The following is a 25732-nucleotide window of genomic DNA, read 5'->3' as shown; positions in this document are numbered from 1 at the left end:
GAGTTGGGGCGGGGCTGGTTCGGCCAGGGTGCCATCAGAGGAGGTCTGAGGTCTCCCTGCCAGGCTCAGCTTGCTCCCTTTGCTTTTCTGCTCTGGTCCTGGCCCAGATCCTAGATCCCAGATCCCAGATCCGTGCCTCCTTATCCGTATGATCTCGGGCAAGTGGCTTTCCTGCTCGGGCCCCAGTGCCCCATCTGAAAAGGTAGGCACTGAGCTAGATGTGCTTTGTGCCCAAGGCCCTCTGGGCTCCCGTCATTTGATCCTGCAAGCTCACCTGGGACAGCATGCACATTTTCCATCCTCTCCCCCTCCTCCCCTCAATACCCGGACGGGCCAGCAAGGCTGGCTGGTTGTGTTTGGTCTTCCTAGGAGAGAGTCTGAGGACTGGCTTGCCAACCCTACTCTATCCCGGCCAGTTCAGTGCAGATACAGAGTTTGTATGGGTGGCGTGGCGTCACTGTTCTGGAGCCGGAAGGGACCTGCTCAGTGAGGTCCCACAGTGAGTGGCAGATGCAGCCACAGACCTGGGTCTTCCTGGTTTCTGGGCCAGGGCACCTTCCTCCATCCCTTTTGAGGGCGGGCAGCAGTTATGCAACCTGTGTGGGGTGACATGACAACGCAGCAAGGGCTCCCACTGCCTCTGTCCACCGCCTTCTCAGGCCTCGTCCTCCCGCTGCTCTTGCTCCTGCGGACTGCTCTGCGGGGGCTGCGGGGGTCCTTCTCATGACACCTGTAGCTGAGCGCTGCACTTCCTGCTTCCCTGGCCCACCGTTGGCTACAGCTGTGTTTTCTCAAGTACATTCTGCAAGGTGGAACTGGTTATTCAATGAGCCAGGGCTTCCATTGCTAAAGACACAAACATTTAAGAAGGGCCTTGTTAAACCGAGTTCAATGGGCTGCTTTCCTGAAGGGCCTGTGGGAGCCTTTACTGCACCCATGTGCACTGCGACTTTTTAAGAGGGGAGTTAACATGCAAGAGAGGGGGAATTTATTATAGGGAAGTGGCAGAGCTGTGCAGCTAGCTCTTGGGCAGGAACTGAAACCCAGGACTGTTTGTTTGTTTGTTTGTTATCGTTTCTTTCCCAGCTCTGCCCTCTCTCTGTGGATCCTACTTCATTTATTTTATTTTTCCTCTTCTCTACCTTCTCCCTGGCTTTTAATGAACATTGTGGTACAATGCACATTCCATCACAGGTACCATCCTAACCGTGTGAAGTGTGCAGTTCGGTGTCCCTGAGCCCGTTCGCCGTGTTGTGCTCCCATCACCACCATCCGTCTGTAGAACTCTGCCAGCAGCAAAGCCACACCTTTGCCCCCTTTAAACTGCCCTCTCCCCGTCTCCTCAGCCCCTGGCACCTGCCCTTCTGCTGTCTCTGTGAGTTTCACTGCACTCGAGTAAGTGGAATCGGACAGTATTTGCCCCTTTTCACTGAGCGTCATGTCACTGAGTAGGTGACAGAATGCCCTTCCTTTGTAAGGCCGGATGGACCTCCGTTGTGTGGATGGACCATGCTTTGCTATTCATTCCTCCATCCACTGGTGAACACTTGGGTTTTCTCCATCTACCCCTCGTGTTTTCTTCTGCTCAGGTCCACAGGTGGATACAAAGTGCCCAGCTCTCAGTTGTACGTTGTATTGGCAGAGTCATGGAAGGGAAAACAAGAAACTGAGCTGATGGTTTCCTTTCTGGCTCTGGCCTCTTGTGCCTCACTCCTCACCCAGCTGCCTCCGGCCCCTCTTGGCCTCTCTGCTGAAAGGCTACTGTGATCGTAATGGTGCAGCTTGGTCCCTCCCAGTCGTTCCTCTGAGCTCCTTCTTGGCACTCTGGATGGCCTGTGTCATTCTCCTCTGTCCCCATCCACTTCTCCTGTCTGTGTCCTGGTGTCCGACCCTGAGCGGGTGCTCCCTGCAGGCAGGTGGGAGAAATGAAGGTACCGCAGACTAAAGAGGCTCTGCCCCCAAACCCGGCCACCACGGCTGTGATGGGCCCAGGTGGGCCTTGACTGGGTCCTCCGCACTCACGGGCCTCTGGCCTCTGTTTTAGGTGTGTGTCATTAAACACGGTCTGCCCACTGCCGAGGATGGAGGAGTCCCCCGAGCGTGCTGAGATACCATACCCTCTTCCCCGTAGGAGGGTGGTGCGCTTTGCTTCAGTAACATCTCCTCCATCTGCCTCACTCCTAAGTGTAAAAAGGGGAGGTGAGAAATCAGTCAGCTTTTTCTTGTGAGTTTACGGGAGCAGCTCTATAAGAGAGAGAGCCTCCTGAGGCTTTTGCGTATGTAGAGGGAGGGAGTTTGGTCATTGTTGGCTGCCTGTCCATAGCAGGTGTTTCCCATCGTTACTGCAGCCTGCCAACGGCTCTCTGGGGATTACTTCACACCACTCTCCCCCCCACCCCGCCTGCCCTGATTAAGGAACCTACTCAAAGTGCTAAAGCTAGAATTCAGGTGGATGACACTGGCTTGGCACCACGTGCCCCTCCACATACTCTGCCCTCCCCATGTCCCCCCTCCCTGACCCCTCCTCACACAACCTGGGCGCCTTTCTCACTGCACAGGCTGGATGGAGGTCATAATTTAAAAGTACAGGAACCCGGACGGGCCTTTATTTAGTGACGGTGGAGACTGGCAGGTCCAAAACCTGCAGGGCAGGCTGGCCGGAGACCCAGGGAAGGGCTGGTGTTGCTGCTCAAGTGCAGGGGCTGCCTAGAGGCAGAATTCTTTCTTCCTTTCGGGGGCGTGGTGGGGAGGCACCTCAGTGTTCTCCCCTTCAGGCTTTCAGGGGTGGCCCGCCTGCCCTGTGGAGGGGAACCCGCTTTACCCAAAGTCTAAACAGTAACCTTCCCAGCGACCCCTAGCGTTTGACCACACTTGGAGCCTGTGTGCATAGTAGCGTGGCCTCACCAGGGCAACATGTGAGATTAAGTGTCACGTGGACTCCAGCACCTGGGAAGCGTGGTTACACTCACGGAGGTGGGGAGAGCCGGGTCTCTGCCGCAGGGAGTCAAGGCTGCATATGGAAAAATTAAGAACAGGGCTGTTTATATTTAGATGCTGCCTTGTGAAGACAAAAGTGTAAAAAGTATTTGAGGGTGGTTCCAGGTATTTTTGCCATAAACATTTTCACTGGCACACCTAGTTGACAGTACGGTTAACAATGAGTCAGACTTCATGCCTGTAATTAAGCTACTTGTGAGTGTGGTTTCACTTTTCCGTCTACGAAGTTCTCCGAGTTACTCCCAATTTCAGATTACATAAATCTCAGCCCTCCTTATGGTTTATACAGTGACCAGTAGATGTGGTGGTCTTAAAATAGTGGGCGATGGCACAGGATGGTGACTGGCACGTGCCAGAGCAGATTCCAAAATTATGTGTAAAGCCAGATCACATCCTGTTCTAAAAAATGATGACGTATCAGTTCACAAGACACTTCAGGGGCCATGTTCAGCCCTCCCACCCCTCAACACCAACAGTTTATCAAGCTGTGCAAATATCAGAGGTTGCTGCCTCATTCACAACAGTCTCCAAGAACATTATCGATTCTGCGGAAACGCATATGTGCCTCGATGAAGGAAGAAATTGTAGTGAGAAAGAAAAAGCATAATGCTGAATGAGGAGATGAATCAACCAGTCAATAAACATACCATACTAAAGACTTCAAAGACACTTGTGTTTTCAGTGTTTGCAATAGTCTTTTTAATTTTTCATGTTTCATTGTGTTCATGTTAATGTCCCTGCTTTATTTTTTGTTAGTTTTAGCTTTTATGGCAAAATTGCCTCATGGCCAGTTAGTTGTGCTGGTGACAAAGATGTTCATGGCAAAAATACTTACAGCGAACATGCCAGCCCCAAGCACAAGCGTTGTGGGGAGATCTCAGGGTCGCTGAGCAGGCGCTTCCCGAGCTTGGAGTCCCAGATCTGTGAGGGAGGCCGCAGAACCAGAGTGGCAGCCCTGGGGGGGTGATAATAGTGCGAGGTTCTTACAGTTGATTAGGTCTCTGAGTTTATTGGGGATTTTCATATGCACTGTTTTATTTGATGCCCATGAAAACTCTGTCTTTTAGAAAAAAATTTATCCATTCCAGTTGACATCCAGTATTATATAGTTTCAGGTGTACAGCGTAGGGCTAGACACATATAATTTATGAAGTGGTCCCCCCGATATTTCCAGTTACCCACCTGGCATAATATATATAGTTTTATTATAGTATTATTGGCTCTGTTCTTTATGCTGCACTTTACACCCCTGTGACTTCTTTTTAAATTGAGGATCTCGAAGCCTAGAAGGGGTAAGGGGCTCATCAGCAGTCACCTGAGGACATTTTTTTCCCCATTGCTTTTTAGAGAGAAAGAAAGAAATATGGATTGGTCGACTTCTCATACGCACCCTGACCAGGATGGAACCCACAGCCTGGGCATGTACCCAGACTGGCAGTCAAACCCATGACCTTTCAGTCTTGCTCCAACCAGCTGAGCCACACGGGCCCCTGTGAGGTCTTCCTCCTCCAAACCCAGCCCCTTGCCCCTCCTCTTTCCCCCCTTTGCTAGGTGTAACAAAATCCCTGTGGGTGTGTTTGTGTCCAGGAGAGAGGCCCCAGGAAGGAGTGAGCGATCGGGAAGGACTCAGTGTTTTCTTCACCAAGAAATTCTGTGAAACTGTGAAAATGGACTGTTTTCTCTCACTCTCTCTGGGTCTGCCCTCCTCAGTGCCCTCATTAACACCCACGTGTTTCTTGTTCTCTCGCCCCCCCTGCAGACACGAATGCAGAGTTTGAACCCAGATCCCAAAGCCCAGTACACGAGCGTCCACGGAGCCCTGAAGAAAATCGTTCGGACTGAAGGCTTCTGGAGGCCCCTGCGTGGCCTCAACGTGATGATGATGGGCGCAGGGCCGGCCCACGCCCTGTATTTTGCCTGCTATGAGAACATGAAAAGGACTTTAAGTGCCGTTTTCCACCACCAAGGAAACAGCCACCTAGCCAACGGTATTAGCAAGCGTTTGTCTGGAGTTAGAGAGCTCTGTCCTCAGCCGACCCTTCCCCAGGGTCTTCTCCCTGTGACCCAGCAGTCTGCTGCCTCGTCTCCGCCATGCTTGCTTACGAATAAAGAAGTCTAGAGTCGTGTGTGCACACACCCAAACACACTCACTCACACACACGCCTTTTCCGTCCCCCAGCTTCGCTTTCTGAAGCCGGGGGAGACTGGTGACAGAGGGGTTTCAGTGTTCACTGTTGTGTGGGTTTTTCGTTTCTTTTTTTTCTTTTTGCTTTTTTTTTAAAAAACATTCTAAAGCCATTAATAATGATCATATCTAGGAAAAAAACACCCTGAATAGAAACGAAAACTTTTGAATGCTGGATTCCAAAAAAAAAAAAAAAGTTATCTGGACAGCTTCTTTGAGACTATTTAAAAACTGGTTCAACAGGTCTCTACAACGTCAAGATCTAACTAAGCTTTAAAAGGTCAAGAAGTTTTATGGCTGACAAAGGATTTGCTCCAGCGCAGACGACCTTTCCCGCCTTTAAGCTTCTGGGGATATGGGAATTTCGCCCCACGCTCCTCTGTTTGTTTGAGTTGCATCTCTCTGCGATCAAGGGCTGAAAGGGTTTTCTCTGGTGGTTCTGAGGGAGGTGGGTGGGGGCTGGAGTTTGGCGAGCAGCTCCGACCCAGGCATGTCTTCCCGGGTCTAGCTGAGCAGTTATTTTAAGGCTTCTCCTGTGGGGTTGGGCTTCTGTTGGTCTCCATTTGAGTGTGAAATGGGACCATGGGTGGGATGATACAGTGTTCTTATTTGAAGAAAATTAGTCATTTAGCCACGGAGAGGTGGATATGACCAGTAATAATTTTCTTCCCCTTCTCTTCCTGTTCTGCTCAGAAGCAAACGCATTCCTCCCATCAGCCAACCTGGGAAATAATAAGTGTACCTGGCTGATTTACAGACATTTGTTTTGCTTTTAAAAAATTGGGCGTTAGTTGCACTTAATGAGATGGTCGCTAAGAGCCCCTGTGAAGCCACCCATGAGCCCATGGCTGTCTGTTGGCAGAAACTGCCTGTGGAATGGTTTAGGTCCTGGGTTGGGGACCCTTTGACTGCGGTTTGATGGCACCTGGTTTATACCCAGCTCTGCCCTGCACCGTGACTGCTTCACCATGGCATGCAGTGTGGTGGCACTTTGACCTTTCTGGGGACAATCACAAGTGTGTGTGTGTGTTGGGGGGGTATATTTTGGAAGCCGCTGCTCCTCGTTCTTTTCTCCTTCTAGCGGTTACTTGAATTACTGGGCACGTGATCCACGGAGGGAAAAAACCCTCTGTGGGTTTTTTCCAGGCTGAATCAGGCTTTTGAAATTCCTGGTTCTTGAAGCCAGATGATTGGGCCGCCATCTCTCAGACAAGTCATCTTTGCAAATTAACCCTGAAAATCTACCATGTGCAGGTTGTTCTGGCACTCTCTTCCCATGCCCGTTTGCTTCAAAGTGCCTAGGTTTTATTAAAGAAGTTTCTTAAAGATTTCTTTTCTTCCTCTTGGCCGTATACACGGTGTCATTCCCTCTGAAGGCGCCAGCGTAACCGCTGAGTGAGTCCGTCTCTGGACAGAAGCGAGGGACGAGCTAGAATGAACACCCAGAGGGTGGGAAAAGCCACAGGGTGTGCCTCCGGGGTGAGCAGGGCTAACCTTGACCTAGGATTGGCTGCCAGAGAGAAAATGAGGTTTCTGCGAGGAGAAAACATGGGTACCGGCACCTGTGCTTCCCTCCCCGCTTTTATCTAGTATTTCCATGATCCCTTTAGGGGATCCCTTTAGTGGTTTGCAAAGTCCACGCTCCCCTAGATGGAGTCAGTTGCAAATTTTGCTTGTTAGAAAGGTGTGGCCAGGGTTCTGATTTTCAGGTTCCAGGAGATTTCTCGGAGCGCCTGGTCCCAGAAGGTAATTTTCTGGAGTTTGTTTTGCAGGGGTAGCTGGGAGTCTGGCCACTTTGCTCCACGATGCAGTAATGAATCCAGCAGAAGGTAATGTTCCAAGGTCCCAGGGAGTGGCAGGAGGGATGTCAGGGGGCAGGAGGGGTGGGGGTGGGGGTGGGGGACAGGAGGTCGGGTGAGCGGATTCCTGGCCCCCGGGCAGAATAAGCAGGAGAATTTATTTTAACCACACTTTATTAAAGGCTTTGAGAAGGGGCCCGAGCTTTTGAGCTTTGGGCGGCCCTGTTCTCTTCAACAGGGCCGTGCATGGTGCGGCCCGGGAGTCGCAGCCGCCATCGTTCCGGGGAGCACGTTAGGGGACCGATTTTCAGGTCCCACCCCAGACTGCCTAAATCCGCCAGTGGGGGTGGGGACCTGGAGTTTGTGTTAATGAGCGCTCCTGGGGATTCTTTTGCGCTCGTTGAAATCTTTGTGCACGTGCAGGCGCGCACACGCCTCTGGCCCTGGTCAGCCTTTCTCAACCCTAGACAGATTTAGGGGGTCCTGGCAAAATTCAGTTTGCTTTTTTAAACAGAAATTTGAGATTATTACGGTGAATTTCAAACACTGGCAAACCTAGAGACGAGACTGTTAGGATCCTCCTCTGCTTCGTGAAGGAACATTTGGCTGATTGGTTTTAGCCTTCTCCTCGCACGTTATCCTTTTTGTTCCTTTTGGATTTGGGGAGCAGTAGGACAGCCGCCGGCGGCCTTGCTGTGTCCCCAGGCCCTTGGCCGCCTGGTCTGGACCTTGAGAGTTCTGGGACCTGGTCCTGGGCAGGCTTTCGGCGGGGGTAGTCTCTGGAGAGGAGGGGCTCTCTCCACCTGCCCCCCTAAAATGGCCCCTTTCCAGAAGGGAGAAGCAGAAGTAAAAATGTCAGCACTTTTAGTCTTATAAGCTTTTCTGTTTCTGTCTTAAGGTGAAAATTGCTTACAGGTGCCCAGCTGCCTCCCATGCCCTAGTAGACAGGGGACTTGCCCTGTCCTTCAGGGATGTGACGGGCCAGTGGGGAGGCAGGTTCCTCTGTGAGTGTGTTTACGTGACTCATGCAGGCCCTGGCCTGGTCAGTGACCACTTAGTCCAGGTCATCCAGGCGAGAATTTTGCTTCCATATTTTAAAGGAGAAGTAAGTTTAACTCCCACCTCCTCTCCTTGACATTATATTGAGTTAAGGACTTCATTTCTTTAACAATAAAGAAAAACACGCTGTATTGGTTCGTTTTGGCAGCGCGTGGGGGACCACAGTTGGCCTTCATTTGCCTCATGGTCTCTGGTCCATAGTTACTTTTGTGTTAACAAAGTGGGCGTTTTCACTGGAGGTGACTCAGTTCTAGTGTCTCCGGCAAAGAGCACTGTGATACAGAAGCTAATGACACTGTCAGGGGCAGAGACCAGAACAGACAAGACAGGACGTGTGACCAGGAGCTGTGTTAGGACAGAGGAGGGGTTGGGGCGGGGTTGAGGTTTGTGGTGGGTACGATGCCCCAGGCAGCTGGAACCCCAAGTTCAGGTCAGGGAATCGGAAGTGGCGGCCTGGTTTCGGGACCACCGTAAACGAGATTCAGGCTGGAAAAACGGTAGGGAAGAGCCCTTCTGATGTGGGGTCGGGCTTGCCTGGAGCTGGCCCTGTGTGGTCTCAGGCCGGGGCTGTGAGTGTGCTGGCTCTGGGACCTGTCACCAGCCTGTCTAAACTTGCTTGTTTCTCTTTATGGCTTGGCTGCCCATTTCACTCCGACGGGGTGGGGCCAAACCAACCACCTGCCCCTTGACTGCCTGCCTTCGGTTGCACCCTGCGGCCCGCCAACAGTTGTGAAGCAGCGCATGCAGATGTACAACTCGCCACACCGGTCGGCCCTCGGCTGCATCCGGACAGTTTGGAGGACTGAGGGCTTGAGGGCCTTCTACCGGAGTTACACCACGCAGCTGACCATGAACATTCCCTTCCAGTCCATCCACTTCATCACCTACGAGTTCCTGCAGGAGCAGGTCAACCCTCACCGACGCTACAACCCGCAGTCCCACATCATCTCAGGCGGGCTGGCCGGGGCCCTGGCCGCGGCCGCCACCACTCCCTTGGACGTCTGTAAGACCCTTCTCAACACTCAGGAGAACATGGCCCTGAACCTGGCCAACATCAGCGGCCGGCTGTCGGGCATGGCCAACGCTTTCCGGACGGTGTACCAGCTCAATGGCCTGCCCGGCTACTTCAAGGGCATGCAGGCCCGAGTGCTGTACCAGATGCCTTCCACGGCCATCTCCTGGTCCGTCTACGAGTTTTTCAAATACTTCCTCACCAAGCGCAAGCTGGAGAGTCGAGCGCCGTACTAAAGGAGCAGGTCGAAGGCCCTGAGTCCAGAATCTTGTGTTTTTAAAAGGTTCTCCCCACCTGCTTGCACCGCCTGGCCCTCGCCCGAAAGCATTTTTGCAGGGTGTTTTCAGGGTGGGCCTTCTGCTCCCTGGTGCCTGAGTGAGGGGCGGATGAGACAGCCGCTTACACGCAGGCCCTTTGTGGGGACACCCGAGGTGGTGGCAGGTGGGGCGAGGCTTCAGAAGGGGGCACTGCCTCCCCTCGGGGGAGTGCAGCTTTTCTGCTTCGGCGTGGCCTGCCCCTCCCCTCGAGTCGCAGGTCACGGGGAGGGAAGAAGATGTGCAGTGACTGAGAACATTAAAGCAAAAAGAAAATTACGTATGTAAAAGTTCCAGTACGCAGTATAAAATGGATGGCGTTTATTCTTTATTTTTCTATATAGAAGGTTTTTGGGGTGTGTGTGTGCCTGTGCGTGTGTGTGACTCAGTGTGACAGCCAGGACCGCAGAGCTGTTTTTAAACATGGAGGGCTGAACTCTCCTGCTGGATTAAGGCAAAAGGCACCGAAGTAATCGCTGAAAGTGGCCTACAAAGTGGTGAGCCCCCAAATGGAAGTTTCACTTGAATGTAAAATAATGAATGTAAAACAATAAATATAAGTTTATATTTTGAATTTTTCTTTTTACGGGGGGGGGGGCTTACCTTGAAAAACAATCAAAATAATATGTATCTTCCGGCTGCTTTCTTTTATACATACAGTCACCTTCATGTGCCTTTAGCTTTTGTCTTTCCTTAAAATTCCAGGACCAGAGTCCTGGCTCTGGGATGCTTTCTGTTGCAGTGTGCACGCACACACGCTGGTGACAGGCACCACCCTGGAGGACAGTGGCCTTACACCTGCTGAGGCGGTCTCCTTCCCTGCCGGCGTGAACGCAGCCTCCGGGGCCAGCTCTCAGAAGCCCTGGAAATGGCCGCATCTGGCTGCTTTGGCAGGATGAGTCCTGTTCCCCTAGGACTTCTCGCTGCCTCTACCTTCTGACTCAGGCCCTTCAGTGGCTCTTGTGTGTGTGTGTTCAGACTGAACTCCTGATCTGTTTCCCTGTCAGTTTTAGAGATTTTTAAAAACCCAGCCAGTGTATCTAGGCATTTGTCTGTCCCCTGCCACAGAGCCTCTCCCCACACAGCGACAGTTCCAGCCCTCTAGCCAGGGCCCAGCTGCTGAGGGCCCCGGTCCCCAAGTCAGGATGCCCCTGGGGCATCTTCAGCCTCGTGGGTCTGGGTCAGCTGAGAGCCTGAGGCCTGGCTGCCTTATGAAAGAGCCACGTGATCACAGAGAAAACTCCATGGGCTCCCAGGCTGTGAGGGGAAGGTCTGAGGACTCCCTCTCGGAGCCCAGCGTGTACGGGGAGGCACACTCCTCGGGGGGTCTCTCTGAGGTTCAGCCCTGGCTCCTGGAACCCTGGGAAAAACTCCGGTGGCACTGGGACAGTTGGCATCTTGGGACCCTGCACCCAGTCCTGGGCCTCTCATCAGGGACAGGAGAGTGGGCCCTTTCTCCTGGGCCAGGGGCTCAGATGCCGGCCTGTCCCACCTCGGAGTTAACACCTACAGTGGTGGAACCAGTAGCAGCAAGCATCTGTCTCACTCGGATACAAAAGCCCTCGGGGACCACGCCGCCTTGGGAAGTGTTTACATCTCTTTAAAGATGGTCAGTGTTAGTGTTAGGTTCCGCGGATGGAAAAACCACAGATTGGATTCTAAAATAATTATCCAACCACTCCTTTTTGTCTGCTTCAGCTTGATACTTTGTTGCAAAATGTTTATTTCTTACAGGATTTTGTTTTTGATAGAAAAGCTGCCGGCTGCTCTGGGAAAACTCCTTGGGGTGGGCAGATGCAAGAAGTGGAGGTAGAGGGTGGATTTCAGAGTCCTGGGCTCAGAGTTGCAGGTCCGGTCCTGACGTCCCTCTCGCGGTGCAGCGGCTGGTCTGGGAAGCTGGGGAGGCTGCCTGCCCTGCCTTCCCCACAGGGTCTCCCTGAGGCTGAAGGAACGCTAAAATAAAAGGCTAAAATACAAGTGGTCGTTTGTTGGGGGGGAATTAATTCCCCCCACTTGCCCTGAGCCCTGCTCTGAAGTGTGTACTGTTGCCTTGTGCAGACTGCAGTGCAGTTGTGGATTTTCACTCCGTCCTTGTGAAGTGCTGAACAGGAATGTGTTCTCCCCAGTCCCAGTGATGGCCAGCTTCACAGCACCATGGAGTGCTCTCGGCGGTCAGTGTCTCTGGGGTGATGTCTGCAGCCGAGCAACGCGACTGAGTACAGTCCTCACTCTGGGGGGGCCGACCTTTTGGCATCTCTGGGCCACACTGGAAGAAGAGTTGTGTTAGGCTACACACTAAATGCACAAACACTAAAGAAAACTGATGAGAAAAAAAAAGGTTTTAAGTAAATTTACGGTTTCATGTTGGGCCGTATCCATCACCATCCCGGGCCACAGGTTGGCCAGCCCTGCCGCCCTGCGTGTACACGCACGTGGCCGCGTGCACCCCTGTCTGTGCACACCCCTGTGAAAGCTCTTCCGCTTAGACCATGGTTTGAGATTCAGCCCCTTGTAGGTCAGAATTTTATTTTTGAATAAAAGGTTGATTTCCTTTTCCAAAGGGATAAATGTTCAACCCAGTACTGTTTGCAAAATTTTGTGTTGTGCTGGCCTATATCCTTTTATATGGTTTCTGTTTCTTTTCTTTTTTTTTTTTTAGCCAGGGCCTCTTATTCTAAGCCCTGTCCTCCAAAATCCCTGAAGGCTGCATCTGCAACACATTGTAGTGCTGGTAGCTTTGGGGCTGATTGCGCCTGTTAAATGCTAATGTACTGCTGCTTCCCGCTGGGTGCACCATGTACCAGGACAAAGCAAGTCTAGTTTCTTAAAGGCCTGTAGTAGTAATCGCTGATTCCACCTCTCAGCTGTTGCCAGTTCCTTGAAGGGAGAAGTGTGCGTTTTGTGGGGGTATTTCTGACGAGCTGCTCCAGCCGTGACACAGAGCTAGAGACAAAGCCTTGGTCTTTGATGAGGTGGGGCTCTGTGGTGGGGCTCTGTGGTGGGAATGCTGAAGGAAGAGGAAGGATGGAGAGAAAAACCCGGTTCTTGGGGCTTGTGCCTCTTCCAGGCTCACACAGGAAGGACCAGGATCTGTGATATTGACAGAAAGGTTGCTTTCTGTCCTCTTTTCAAATGGAAGCCGAGCGCCCTGGCAGCCAGCCTGGAGAGGTCACGCTGCGCCAAGACAGCGCCCAGGAGCCTCCTGGCTTGGAGCCTCCTGGCTTTGCGCCTCGTGCCAGGGAGAGTAGCGGCTGTTCTTTCCAGCATGGGCGCCTGAGTCTGGCGCACTGCAATGCGTGATGTGCACGCCCTGGTGCACACCGCCCTCATACCTGCTTCTCATGTACTTACCAATTAGCCCCTTTGTGACCGACCCTGTCACAAAGTTCCATCCGTAGAGTTGTTGCGTGCTCCTTAGATTGCCTGCGGGACTTCCATAGGCCCTAGCCCTTCCCACAGACTCTGTGCTGCTTGTGTTTTCTTAAAGTTCCAGTTAGTCTTTGTAGAAATCAAAGAGTAACATGATGCCACTAGCCAGGTCATCCATCTCATCCCATGGCTCATGACTCTGGAGGTGAACTGGTACAGCCCCTCCACCCCCTGGGAACCCCCCCTGGAGCTTCGCATGCGTATCTGCATTTGGCAACATCACGTTGCTAGCTGGAAGTCAGCAAACGTAGGAGTCTATACCCCTGAAGCAGACAAATGCTGTAATCAGGGCTCTTTTCCAAGCCCAGCGTTGTATTGGATCTACCAAAAAGTCTATATGGTCTGTTCCATAAAATAACACATTTTTCCTTTTCACCAATAACTTGATTGATTTGGGTATTTTGAGTGTGGCCACTACCTCCTGCGTGGTACAACATTGACTGTTCTCAGTAATGTCTTGATTTGGTCACTATTAACTTCAGTGGGTCTACCCACCTGCGAAGCATCATCCGGAGAGAAATCTCCAGCACACAACTCTGTAAGCCGCTTTGGACATATTCAATCAGTCACAGCACCTTCCCCATTCACTGCATAAATCTTTTTTTGCATTTCAGTTGCATTTTTATCTTTCTTGAAATAACAAAGGATAATATGTCAAAAATGTTGCTTATTTTCTTCCATCTTTAATATTCAATTTGGCTACACAAAAACTCTCCAACTTTGATAAGTTTTTTTAATGCACATTGATCATGACAGCTGTCACAACACAATCTAACAAAATTGTTTCGACTGAAGTTAGAGACAACTAAGTGCTACCAGAGCCACTTATAGAAAAAAAGAAACAAAATTTTTGGCCAACCCAATAGAAGAGACAGCCACTGGGAGGGAGGAGAGGTGGGCCAGTACTCCCGACAGGAAAACGAAGGGGTGTTGGGTCCCCTTGCCAGACTGCCATTGTAAGGAGGTTGACCTTTAACTGGTAGGTAATGGGGAGTCATTAAGGGTCTTTAACAGAGCACATAGTGGAAGGCGCTCAGCGTCGGGAAGAATCATCTGGCAGAAGTGGATGGGCGGAGTGGAGAATGAACACGGAGGGGGCCAGACCCTTGGTGTCACGGTGAAAGTGTCCAGAAGGAGGGCGACTGAGGGAAAGGCAGGGAGACCGGAACAGAGTATGTGTGACAGATGAGCACACAGGTGGAATCAACAGGGACTGGGTGTGACAGTAGAGCAGGTGACGGCCATCTGTCTGATGGCAGTGGTGGCCTCAGGAAGAAGGCCTGGTGGGGGAATAGCAGGTGGAGGCGGAGAAGCGGTGCCTTGTTTCTAAACCCAATGGCCTCTCCTTGGGCGTGCACCTTACTGGAACTCTGAGCCCTTGGCTAATAGCTCCCACTTCCACTCCCCTCTCTTCGCTTCCACTTCCCTGCCCTCCTTTGGCTCCCCCCACCAGCTTCAGTTCCTCTGGGCCGCTTCAGGATGGCTGGCTGCTCCGGGAGCTGCCACCTTTGGCCCTGCTGCCTCCTCAGCTCTAGTGCTGATCTGTCTTTGCACCTTCAGCTGGCCCCATGGAAAGACAATTCCTGCATGTGGCCGGAGCACCCCAACTTCTCTCCTGAGCTCCAGACCTAAATGTCCAGGCACCTGCTGGACATCTCCCAGATCTCGACGCTTGTCCCTCCCGGCACCACTACCAACCCGAGAGACTCCTGCTCTTGCTTCCAGAGGCCGACTCACCATCTTACTGAGACAGGACAGTGAGAAGCTCGAAAACTTCTCTGGTGAGTGGAACAGGGAAACTGAGACAGACAGATGGCTGAACATGATGGTCAAGCAGTTTACAGCCAGGTGCTGATGGTCACCAGGCGAATGTCCCAGTGCCCGGCAGGGGTCAAAACTGGGAAAACAAGGGTCTGGCTCCCAGAGTGACCTCTCTTCCCCAGACTTTCCTCCCTGGAGACAACATCTGGGCCTCAGTTGTGTTTCAACTTCAGGCTCAGAAAAGCGGCAAAACCAGGTGGATGAAGCCAGAACCAACTGCAATGACTAAACACTACCTGCCTCATCACTTACCAATCAGAGGAGACCATGACCCTAAAGGGGCACACCTGGACGATTGGCAAATATTCCACTGAAGTGTCTCCTGAGGCCTCCCCTGAGATTCCCACCTGCAAGAGATAGAAGCCTCGAGGCAAAGGACCCAGCCTGCACGCCCCCTCTGGGAAGCAGCCTGTGCCATTCCCTTGTCTTCCCCCACTTCTTTTCCCAGGGGCTGGTGTCTCCCAAACTCTAAGGCAACGGGCAGCTGGCAGCTTGTCCAGGGCCAACCCCCTGAACCTGTCCCCAAAGCCCCCTCTTCTCTGACTTCCCAGGGAGCTAAGGCAGCCCAGCCTGGGCTCTCCTGTTGCTTCCTCCATGCTGAGCCCTTCCTTGTCTCACTGTCCCCAACTTGAATAAACACACCCTCACAAAGGAGGACTCGTGTTGTGGAATCCTTCCCACACAAAGTCCAAGAACCCACATAGTGCAGCTGGCCCTCGGCAGGCCCGGGCCCCATCCGGGAACATTACTCACTTGCTCAAAACCTTAAAGGGCTCATTGTTCACTGAATTTAGTAACAGGCTCCTGTACATATGCCAGTGCCCAGTGTAGTTTTGTGTGTGAAGCAGTGAAGAGCAACAGTGTAAGACAACATCATGTGTACAGCTGGGACGCTGCCTGTGCAGACTCACAGCAGACTCAAGGACACAGATCGAAAGTGTAGGGATGAAAAAATTTTATGCAAATGGAAATGAAAATAAAGTGGATGTAGCTATACTTACAGCAGAAAAAAACTAGACTTTAAACAGACTGAGATAAAAAATGAAGGGTATTACATAATGATAGAGGAGCCAGTCCAACAAGATGATACATTTGTAAAAACATATGCACCCAACATAGGAGCACCAAGGGCGATGATGCAAATATCAACAGAACTACAGGGAGAAAGTGACAGCAATGTGTAGGAGACCATTGTGCATGATGTGGGCCCAGCCCACAGTGGCAAATATTTACTGCAAAGTAACTTCCTAAAATCCATGCTAAACCTTCCAAAGACCAGTGTAACCGGTTCAACCACTTTTGCCCTTTTCATTAGAAAATATCCCTCTTCTGTGATGTGATTAGCAGCATTGGCTCCTTTGTTTTCTGTAAAAGGTAACCACCTAAAGCATCCTGTGCATAGTAAATGAGGACCATCATGTAATGTGCTGAGAAACCCAATAAAGGCCAGTCACAGCAAGGGCCCTGGCTTTTGTCCCCCTTGAGAGAAAAAGCCATGCTGTCCCTTTTCTTCCACCAGACTCGGTAGTCCGTGTGATGTCTCATGTCATCCATAATGACGCAGACACTGTGGGCCGGTGTCCACATCAGCTGGCACCCACAAACAGGGACCCAGAGGCCATGAGCCATCATTGTTATGGATGACACACCAAGTTGGTTTGGGTGCATGCATCAGCCCAGGTAAGGACCGATGACACCAAGTGCTGTTCGGGAATGTCGTAGGGTGTGTATGATTTCAGGGGAAAGGATCTTTCTTCTTGGGTCGCCCTCTCTTGCCACCATTTTGCAGCTGTACCTTCTTTAGTAAACAGGACCCTTGCTCCCTCTCCCAAGCTTTTGCTGCAACCTTGTGGGCAAGGGTTGAGCAGTTAAGAGCTGCAAGGATGTTCGAGGTAACACTGTAAAAACACCCACAAGCCGATCCCCGTGGCACAACCACCAACTAGGTCTAGGCTTTGTAGAAAGAGCAAAGATTTTCCCTTTAATCAGCTTTAAAAACATCAACTAGTTACAGGACAATTTATAAGCATCTCAGCAAATTCTTTCTTTTAAGCCTCCTCTTGTGGGCCCCTCAGTTTTTATTTTGCCCCCCTTCTGCCTGAGTAAGGATTTAAAGGTGCAGGTGGAGAGAAAGCAAAATTGAGACTGGTTTTGTAATTGCTGTGCTTGTGGCAGGCAGAATTTCAGAAACGGTTCATTTGTTAAAAAATTTGTTTGAAGGTTTCTGCTAATTCTCAAGCATGGGGAACGGGCTCTCTAAGGAACTGTTACAGAAAACAATTCAGCCACTTTCGGGCGTACGGAGTAGAACTTTATTTACGTATGTGGACCCAGAGGAGGCAGTCTCCAAATTCTGGGCCCCGATCAGTGGAGAGCAATTGCTTATACAGGGTGAGGGGGAGGTCTGTCACTCAGACCAGTACTTTTGGCAGTAAGCAAGAAGCAGTTTACAAAAGCAAGAAAGCGGAACTGCTGGTAGGAGTTAATACAAAATTCTTTTGTTCTTACTTCCCAGTTACTTAGTTACTTACTCTTCCTGATCTTATTGACTCAGCTGCAGTCCCCCTTCTGGGCAGGCTACTACAGAACAAGAGCAATGTTTTAGGTCGAGCAGCCTTTTGGGGCCACTGAATGTCTCCTAGATTAGGGATCCTTCCATTTTGGAAGTATGGAAGAGAGGAAACCGATGTGCACTAGCTAGGCCCTTCTTGTGATTCCCACCAGGGGCCCTGAGTCTTGGCCCACCCGGTGGGCTTGGCAGCGGCCCTGGTGTGCATGAGAGATGGCATCACGGCTGCAGCTGCCTGCGTGTGCATGCTCCAGGCAAGTCGAGTGGGGGCTGGGTCTCTCTGCTGGGGACAGGCAGTGGCTCGGAGGGGAGATTGGTTTCCCTCGCCTTCCTTCCTTCCTGGTGAGTGTCGGTGGAGACCCTTCCCTGCACCTGGCACCAGGTGCAGTCCCTGACAAGCCAGGGCAGTTGCGACCAGCCAGGCACGGTGGCATGTACCTGTAGTCCCAGCTACTCAGGAGGCTGAGGCAGGAGGATGGCTGGAGCCCAGGAGTTCTGGTCTGCAGTGCGCTATGCCAGTCGGGTGTCCGCACTAAGTTTGGCATCAATATGGTGTCCTCCCAGGAGTGGGGGGCCACCAGGTTGCCTACAGAGGGGGGAACCAGCCCAGGTCAGAAACGGGGCAGGTCAAAACTCCAATTTCAAAAAGTAAATGTATTTGCCAGTAGAGAAAAAACTGTTTCTGAAAGTTGTGAATGTGTTCATAAATTTGTCAATCTAAAGCATGCTATAAGTGGGATGGGGGGTGTGACATGTTAAAGAAATATTAAGAATCTTCCTTGTTTATGCCAGAACCATGATCTTTATTGTGAAAATAAAATATAGGTATACTGTCTCCTGGGGAGAACTAGCCGAAGACTAAGTACCACTTTTTAACTCAGTACCTGTAAACACTGATCGTTTCCTTGGAGAAGAACTGGCTATTCTCCCAGAGGGAACGGTTAGTCAGTCGAGTCACAAAAGGCCCTTGGTGCGCAACCATTTTTGTCTAAAACATTTTTTCAGTGCACCTCTCCCCCATCTTTCCCACTTTTCTTGAAAACTCTGCATCTACGAGCTACCAGGTCCTGAGAACAACAGGGCAATTAACTTGCTGCTTAAACTCCTTGCATCTTGCAGAAATAGCAGGGGGCCTGTCTTTCCAAGCTAAGCAAATTATTAAGGAATGTCCTGATTGCCAAGTCTTTAGCAAGGCATCCCCATCTACAGGAGTTAATCCTCAAGGACTAAGTTCTCAAATAATTTGGCAAACAGATGTCACTCATTACACTTTCTTTGGAAAATTCAAATATGTTCATATTTCTATTTGATACTTACTCTGGTGCCCTACATACATCTGCTTTAACAGGAGAATCTGCTAAAAATATACAAGCCTATTGACTTGAGGCCTTTAGACATTTAGGATGGCCTCAGCAAACTAAAACTGACAATGGCCCTGGATACCTTGCACATTCTATTCACATTTTTCTTCAGCGTTGGAGTATCCAACATAAAGCAGGAATACCTTAAAATCCAACTGGTCAGCCAATTGTAGAATGGGCTCATCATGCTTTTAGAAATTGTCTTAAAAAACACAAAAAGGGGGAGTCATGAGTTCTTTCCCCCAAGAATTTGATTTTATTAGCCATGTTCACGTATAATTTTCTAAGTTGTGATGAATCACTCTGTACTCCAATTGAGAAACCTTACCAGAAGAAGGAGCCAAAGTCATCTTATCCTCAGGTTTTATAGAGAGATTCGCTGGGAGATGGCTCTTGGCAGGGCCCTCTAGACCTCTTAACTTGGGGAAGAGGGTATGTGTGTGTTTCCATCCCTACAGGTCCTGTCTGGCTACCAGCCAAAAGAGTAAAGCCTTATCATGAGTGGGACAGATGCCAAGCTCTGCCACCTGAAGCCAAGAACCAATCAACTGACAGACCAGATGGCCCAGCTTACCTCGAACAACCAGAAGGAAAATGGACACTCACACCATCACTCACTGGCCTGGGTCCTCCAACAAAGGAGGATGGGCCTGCCCCAATGACAGGGGCTGAGGCTCAAGCGCCTCCTGCAGAGGGCAACACCCCCTCGGTGCCCCATAATGTTCAATGGTTGAACCCTAAAAACTGTTTCAGTGGACTGAATTTACAAGTTTGGGTCCTAGCAGCCCTTGGATGCTCCTATGTCTTAATCTTTATTTGTGTTTTATGATGTATATATGGAGGTTGTTTTCTTGAGATCGCATTGGGGAACAGCAAATAGTAGGTTTCACAGGCTTAAAAGCTACAATTGCATTTACAATAGAAGAAGGAGGGAGATCAGATGTTGGGAACTGCCCTGCCTGGTTTCAGAAACTGTAATCCCCCATGACTAAGGCTGAATAAGAGCAGAGCCTAAGGGACCTGCTTCATTTGGGTCTGCTCTGCCATGAGGACCTGAGCCACTCAGGAGCCAAAGCTTATCTTCTTGGCAGGAGTGCTGCCTCTGCCCACTTTACTTCACCCTGCCTGACCCACAATGCTTGGTTGGTTAGCCAGTGTCGAGTAAGATCCCTCAAGGGAAGGGAGACCTAGGACATGCACGATCACATGGAAGCCTTCAGGGAGTGACTTGGGGGGCTGTTTGGAAAAAGAGGGTAATGGATCCTCACCCCTCAGCTCTGATGTAGCCTGAGTCCTCTTTCTGTCTGCAAAAAGTCTCTTAATCTCTTGGCTGCCTTACTTCCTGCTCAACCTAAGCCTGAAACAATGTGGAGGTGGGTATGGCCTGTGCTGGAAAGGGCTGGTTCCCTGGGGCAATCAGGCCTAAGAGAAAGCATAAAATACTATGAAACCTACTCTGCTAGTACCCTCAATTTAAATTATAAGGGTCTAAGCCTGAAATGAATTTGTTTTCCCAAAGTTTTGTGGCCCTTTAGCTATCTGACCCTGACTCAAAATAGGCCTTCAAGAGTTCTTTGAATGTTATCTGTTTGATCATTACTGCCTGACAATGACTGATGGGCTTAATCTAAGAATGTGGGTCTTTGGAACTGCTGGTTGCTTACTGATTGTAATAATGCTGTGTACTTTGATGAATTTGTGAATTATTCTCTCAGGGTCGTGTGAGAGACCAGCAAGTAGCAAGCTTTGTGGGATCTATAGCAGTCCTAACTAAAAACAAGGGGGAAGATGTGGGACATTGTTCTGTGTGACGTGGGCCCAGCCCCCAGTGGCAAACATTTACTGCAAAGTAACTCCCTAAAATCCATGCTAACCTTCCAAGGGTGAGTGTAACCAGTTCAACCACTTTTGTCCTTTTCATTTGCAAATATCCCTCTTCTGTGATGTGATTAGCAGCATCAGCTCCTATATTTTCTGTAAAAAGGTAACCAACTAAAGCAATCTGTGCACAGTAAATGAGAACCATCAGTAATGTGCTGAGAAACCCAATAAAGGCCAGTCACAGCAAGGGCTGTGGCTTTTGCTCTCCTTGAGAGAAAAGCCATGCTGCCCCTTTTCCTCCACTGGACTCGGTAGTCCATGTGAATGTCTCATTTCATCCTCAATGACACGGACACTGCGGGCTGGTGTTCGCATCAGCAACACAGTGGTGTTGGAACAACTAGACACCCATATGCCAAATGATCTAGACATTAACCTTACACGCTTCACAAAAATTAACGCTAAATGGATCACAGGCCTAAATGCAGCATGCAAAACTATAAAATGAGAAGATAACAATGGCTGAAATCTACATGACTGGCCTTGATTTTGGCAATGACTTCTTAGATATAACACCAAAAGCACAATCCATGAAAGAAATAGTTGATAAGCAGGACTTTGTCAAAATAAAACGTTTCTGCTCTACAAGGAACATGGTCAAGAGAATGAAAAGATAAGCCACAGATTGGGAGAAAATATTTGCAAAAACCCTATCAGATACTGTACTGTTATTCAAAATATACAACGAACATTTAAAACTCAACACTAGGGCACACAATCTGGCTTTAAAGCAGGCCAAAGGCCTTGACAGATACCTCACCAAGAAGATATAAGGATGGCAAATAAGCAGGTGGAAAGATGCTCCACATCATATGCCACCAGAGAAATGCAAATGATAAAACAGTAATGAGATTGATGTAGTCCCATTTGTTTATTTTTTCTTTCGTTTACCTTGCCTGAGGATATATATCAGATAAAAAAATAGTGCTATGAGCAGTGTCCAAGATTTTACTGCCTATGTTTTTTTCTTCTAGGATTATTATCGTTTAGGGTCTAACATTTAAGTTTTTGATCCATTTCAAATGTATTCTTCTGTGTGGTGTAAAAAGGTGATCTAGCTTTATTTTTCTGCATGTTATTTGTCCAATTTCCCCAACACCATTTATTGAATTAATTATCCATAGTTCATTGTATGTGTTTGCCTCCTCTGTTGAATGTTAACTGACTTTAAAGGTGTAGGTTTATTTCTGAGCTCTCTATTCTGTTCCATTGATTTATGTGTCTGTTTTCGTCCCAGTACCATGCTGTTTTGATTACTATGGCCTTATAGTATAGTTTATTTTTCTTTTTTAAAGTATATTTTGTTGACTATACTATTGTAGTTGCCCCAATTTTCCTCCCTTGTCCCCTCTGCCAGGTATCTCCCTTCCCTCCCACCATCCCCCACCCCTTAGTTCATGTCCATGGGTTGTACATATAAGGTCTTTGGCTTTTCCATTTCCTATACTGTTCTTAATATTCTCCTGTCTATTTTGTACTTACCAATTATGCTTCTTAATCCCTGTACCTTTTCCCCCATTCTCTCCCTTTCTTCCTCCCATGATAATCCTCCATGCGATCTCCATATCTATGATTCTGTTCCTGTTCTAGTTGTTTGCTTAGTTTGTTTTTGTTTTTTAGATTCAATTGTTGATAGTTGTGAATTTATTGGCATTTTAATGTTCATAGTTCTGAGCTTCTTTTTCCTAAGTAAGTCCCTTTAACATTTCACATAATAAGGGCTTGGTGATCATGAACTCCTTCAGCTTTACCTTGTCTGGGAAGCACTTCATCTTCCCTTCAATTCTACATTATAACTTTGGTGGATAGAGTCATCTAGGTTGTAGGTTCTTGCTTTTCATCACTTGGAATACTTCTTGCCAGTCCTTTCTTGCCTGCAAAGTTTCTTTTGAGAAATCAACTGACAGTCTTATGGGAACTCCTTTGTAGGTAATGGTCTGCTTTTCTCTTTCTGCTTTTAATATTTTCTCTATAACCTTTGGCATTTTAATTATGAGGTGCCTTGCTGTGGTCCTCTTTGGGTCAAACTTGTTTGGGACTGTCTGCACTTCCTAGATTTGTATGTCTGTGTCCTTCACCAAATTAGGGAAGTTTTATTTCATTAGTTTTCCAAATGAATTTTCAATTTCTTGCTCTTCTACCTGTCTTTCTGACACACCTATGATTCAGATATTGGCACTTTTGGAGATGTCCATTTCTTGTTCTCCCTCCCCCCCTCCTTTTTTTTCAATGGTTGTTTCTTCATTCTGTTCTGGTTGATTGTTTATTTCTTCCCTATGTATCAAATCATTGATTTGAACCATGGCTTCCTTCCATTCACTGTTGGTTCCTTGTGGATTTTTCTTTATTTCATTTAGTGTAACCTTCATTTCTTCCCTTATGCTTTTGTCATAGTCATTGAGTTCTCTGAGCATCTTTATTACCAGTGTTTTGAATTCTGCATCTGATAGGTTGGCTATCTGTGTTTCATTTAGTTCTTTTCTGGGGGTTTGTTCTGTTCTTGTATTTGGGCCATATTTTTTTGTCTCCTCAATTTGGCAGCCTCCCTGTGTTTGTTTCTGTGTATTAGGTAGAGCTGCTTTGACTTCCTGTCTTGGTGCACGTGTTAAGTTGTATGGGGTGAAGCCTTAGATATCTGACAGGGCAGGGCAACCTGCTTCACTTCTTTGTGGCTCTGTGTGGGGAAGAGGGCTCAGAGAGAGGACAGTGCCACTGCCTGACAACTGGTGGCTTGCTTGCACTTGCCCCGTTTCCAGTCACTTCACCCATTTCCTGTATGTGACTGGTGCCCTTCTAGTTGCTATCCTGGTGGTGGTTTCCCTGAGTGGGTGGGTTTGCATACATTCTGGGACCATATGGGCCCTTTAAACAGACTCTTCTGAGAGACCAGCAGTTTTTTCCACTTCTCCAATCCCCACTGGTTTTTACAGCCAGAAATTATGAGGCTTTATTTTCCCAGCACTGGAACCCTGGGCTGCATGGTCTGGCCTGTGACTGGGATTGCTCTCTTCTCAGGTTTCCTGATTTTTTATCCACCACATGTGAACATGGGACTGCCCATTCCAATGGCCGCTGCTGCCACCTCTCCACTGCCACTCACATCCTTGCCACCCCAGCTCCCTGTCTCTGCCTCTCCTACCCACCTGGATGAATATGGCTTCTTTAAATCCCCGGTTGTCAGACTTCCATACAGTTTGATTTTCTGGCAGTTCTGGGTGTTTTTTTGTTTGGAGGTTAGTTGTGATCCTTCTTATGATTGTGTAAGGAGGCAAAGAGTGTCTACCTATGCCTCCATCTGGCCGGGGTATAGTTTGATATAAAGTAGCACGATTCCTCCAACTTTGTTCTTTTTTCCCAGGATTGCTATTGCTATGTGGGGCCTTTTGTGGTTCCATACAAATTTTTGACATCTTTGTTGTAGTTCTGTGAGATACATCATTAGAATCTTGATAAGAATTGCACTGAATCTGTAGATTGCTTTGGGTGGCATGGACATTTTAATGATGTTAATTCCTATGCATGAACATGGTCTGTGCTTCCACTTATTTGTATCTTCTTCTACCTCTTTCTTCAGTGTCTTATAATTTTCTAGGTACAGGTGTTTTACATCATTGGTTAGGTTTATTCCTAGGTATTTTATTCTTTTTGAAACAATTGTGAATGGGGTTATTTTCTTAATTTTCCTTTTTGTTAGTTCATTATTGACATACAAAAATGCGATTAATTTCTGAATATTAAAAATTTTGTATCTTGCTACTTTTCTGGACTCATTTGTCAGTTCTAGCAGTTTCTTGGTAGAGTCTTTAGGCTTCTGTACATACAGTATTGTGCCATCTGTAAAAAAGACAGTTTTACTTCTTCCTTTCCAATTTGGGTGCCATTTATTTCTTCTTGTCTAATTGCTATGGTAGGCAAGTATATAAATAAACTGTGTACATCCAGACAATAGGATGTATTTCAGCACTAAAAAGAAATGAGCTGTCAAGCCATGAAAAGACCCAAAGAAAGCTTAAATGCATAGAACTATGTGAAAGAAGTGAATCCGAAATCTGACAGGGTTACATCCTGTATGGTTCCAACTATATGGCATTCTGGGAGAGCCTAAATATGGGGAGAGCAAGTCAATCGGTGGTTGTCAGGAGTTAGAGGGGAGGAATGGATAGGACTTTGAGGCCAGTGACACTACCCTGAATGATACTATGTTGGTGGACACATTTGTTATAACCCATGAAATTCATTCCACAAAAGAGTGAACCTCAATGTCCACTATGGACTCTTGGTGACGATGCTGTGTCACTGCAGGTTCTTCGGTTGTGACAAGTGCACCACTCTGGTGGGGGGTGTTAATAACGGGGGAGGCTGTGCCTGGGTAGGGTCAGGGGGTATATGGGAACTCTCTGTACCTTCCTCTCAATCTTATTGTGAACCAAAAATGAAGCATTCACACATATATCTGAATACATTGACATGTATATAGAGACACAGACTCTAGTGTAGAAAATGCCACAGAAAAGCCACATTGTGTCCAATGTGAAAATAAGGTTGTGGCTGCCATTGTGTTCCCCGGGCTGCAGGCTCGCAGTGGGCCCATTTTGTTTCGGGCCCTGTGCTGGGCTCAGGGTTCAACACAGATCAACTGTTCTCACTCAGTTACCATTGCACAGAGATGCAGCAATTAAAAACCTATGGCAGCCATGGGAAACACACTGGCAGCCATCACTTTCCTGTACCAGCTTGCCAGGTTTTTATCTTCACTGTAGCATAGTGAGATGTAAAGGAAAATGAGTGATTCTTCATGGCAGGTAGGCAGAAAGACCTGTGAAAACTCTGTCTCATCTTATATAAAAAGCATGCAAGCATACCTGAATGGCGTTGGAGGCTGCATAGGAACAGTCATATCCCAGGCTACACAGGTCCTCTGGCCCAACCCTTTTATTTTACTGATGAGGAAACTGCAGACCAGGCAGATCAAAGGATGTGTCCAACTGGTTAGTGACCTGCCCAACCAGTTAGTGACCTACAGGACTAGTTAGTGACCTGCAGGACTAGTGCTAGAGCCTCTGGGCATGCTGACTTAGCCACTGGGTGCTCAGTGGTGAAATGGACCAGAGAAAAGGAATTATTTCATTCTACCCACAAAAAATATCCTTGTATTAGCATTCACTGTAAGATATCCTTTGCAAACTTGTCTTTTAGAAACTTGCTGATCTTAAAAACAAAAGTGTTATGTTATAGAGGTCAAGGTGGAAATTCAAGATAGCATCGATAAATGAAAGTTATCTACCCAAGTCCAATCAGTAAGAAT

At 48.6% G+C, this 25732-nt stretch overlaps 1 protein-coding gene across 4 annotated transcripts in view; it reads left to right on the top strand.

Annotated features, from left to right (window-relative positions):
- The window catches only part of SLC25A37 (solute carrier family 25 member 37), a 36723-nt gene extending 26790 nt beyond the window's left edge, over window positions 1-9933 (top strand). For 3 of the 4 annotated variants that reach the window (XM_037152677.2, XM_037152679.2, XM_037152678.2), the window contains exons 2-4: window positions 4757-4985; window positions 6955-7011; window positions 8768-9933. In XM_037152677.2, coding sequence (XP_037008572.1) covers window positions 4757-4985; window positions 6955-7011; window positions 8768-9288 — 807 coding nt within the window. In that variant the 3' untranslated portion in view covers window positions 9289-9933. Of the gene's footprint in view, window positions 1-4756; window positions 4986-5115; window positions 5564-6954; window positions 7012-8767 lie in introns of those variants that run through there. The other variant, XM_053668142.1, reaches the window with a different exon arrangement.
- The last annotated feature ends 15799 nt before the right edge of the window (window positions 9934-25732 follow it).

This window comes from Artibeus jamaicensis, unplaced genomic scaffold (assembly GCF_021234435.1).
Source record: "Artibeus jamaicensis isolate MK-2021 breed Jamaican fruit bat unplaced genomic scaffold, CSHL_Jam_final contig_477, whole genome shotgun sequence".
NCBI classification, from domain to species: Eukaryota; Metazoa; Chordata; class Mammalia; order Chiroptera; family Phyllostomidae; genus Artibeus; species Artibeus jamaicensis.
Note: the sequence above shows the minus strand (reverse complement) of the source record. Positions and strands in the feature narration are given on the sequence as shown.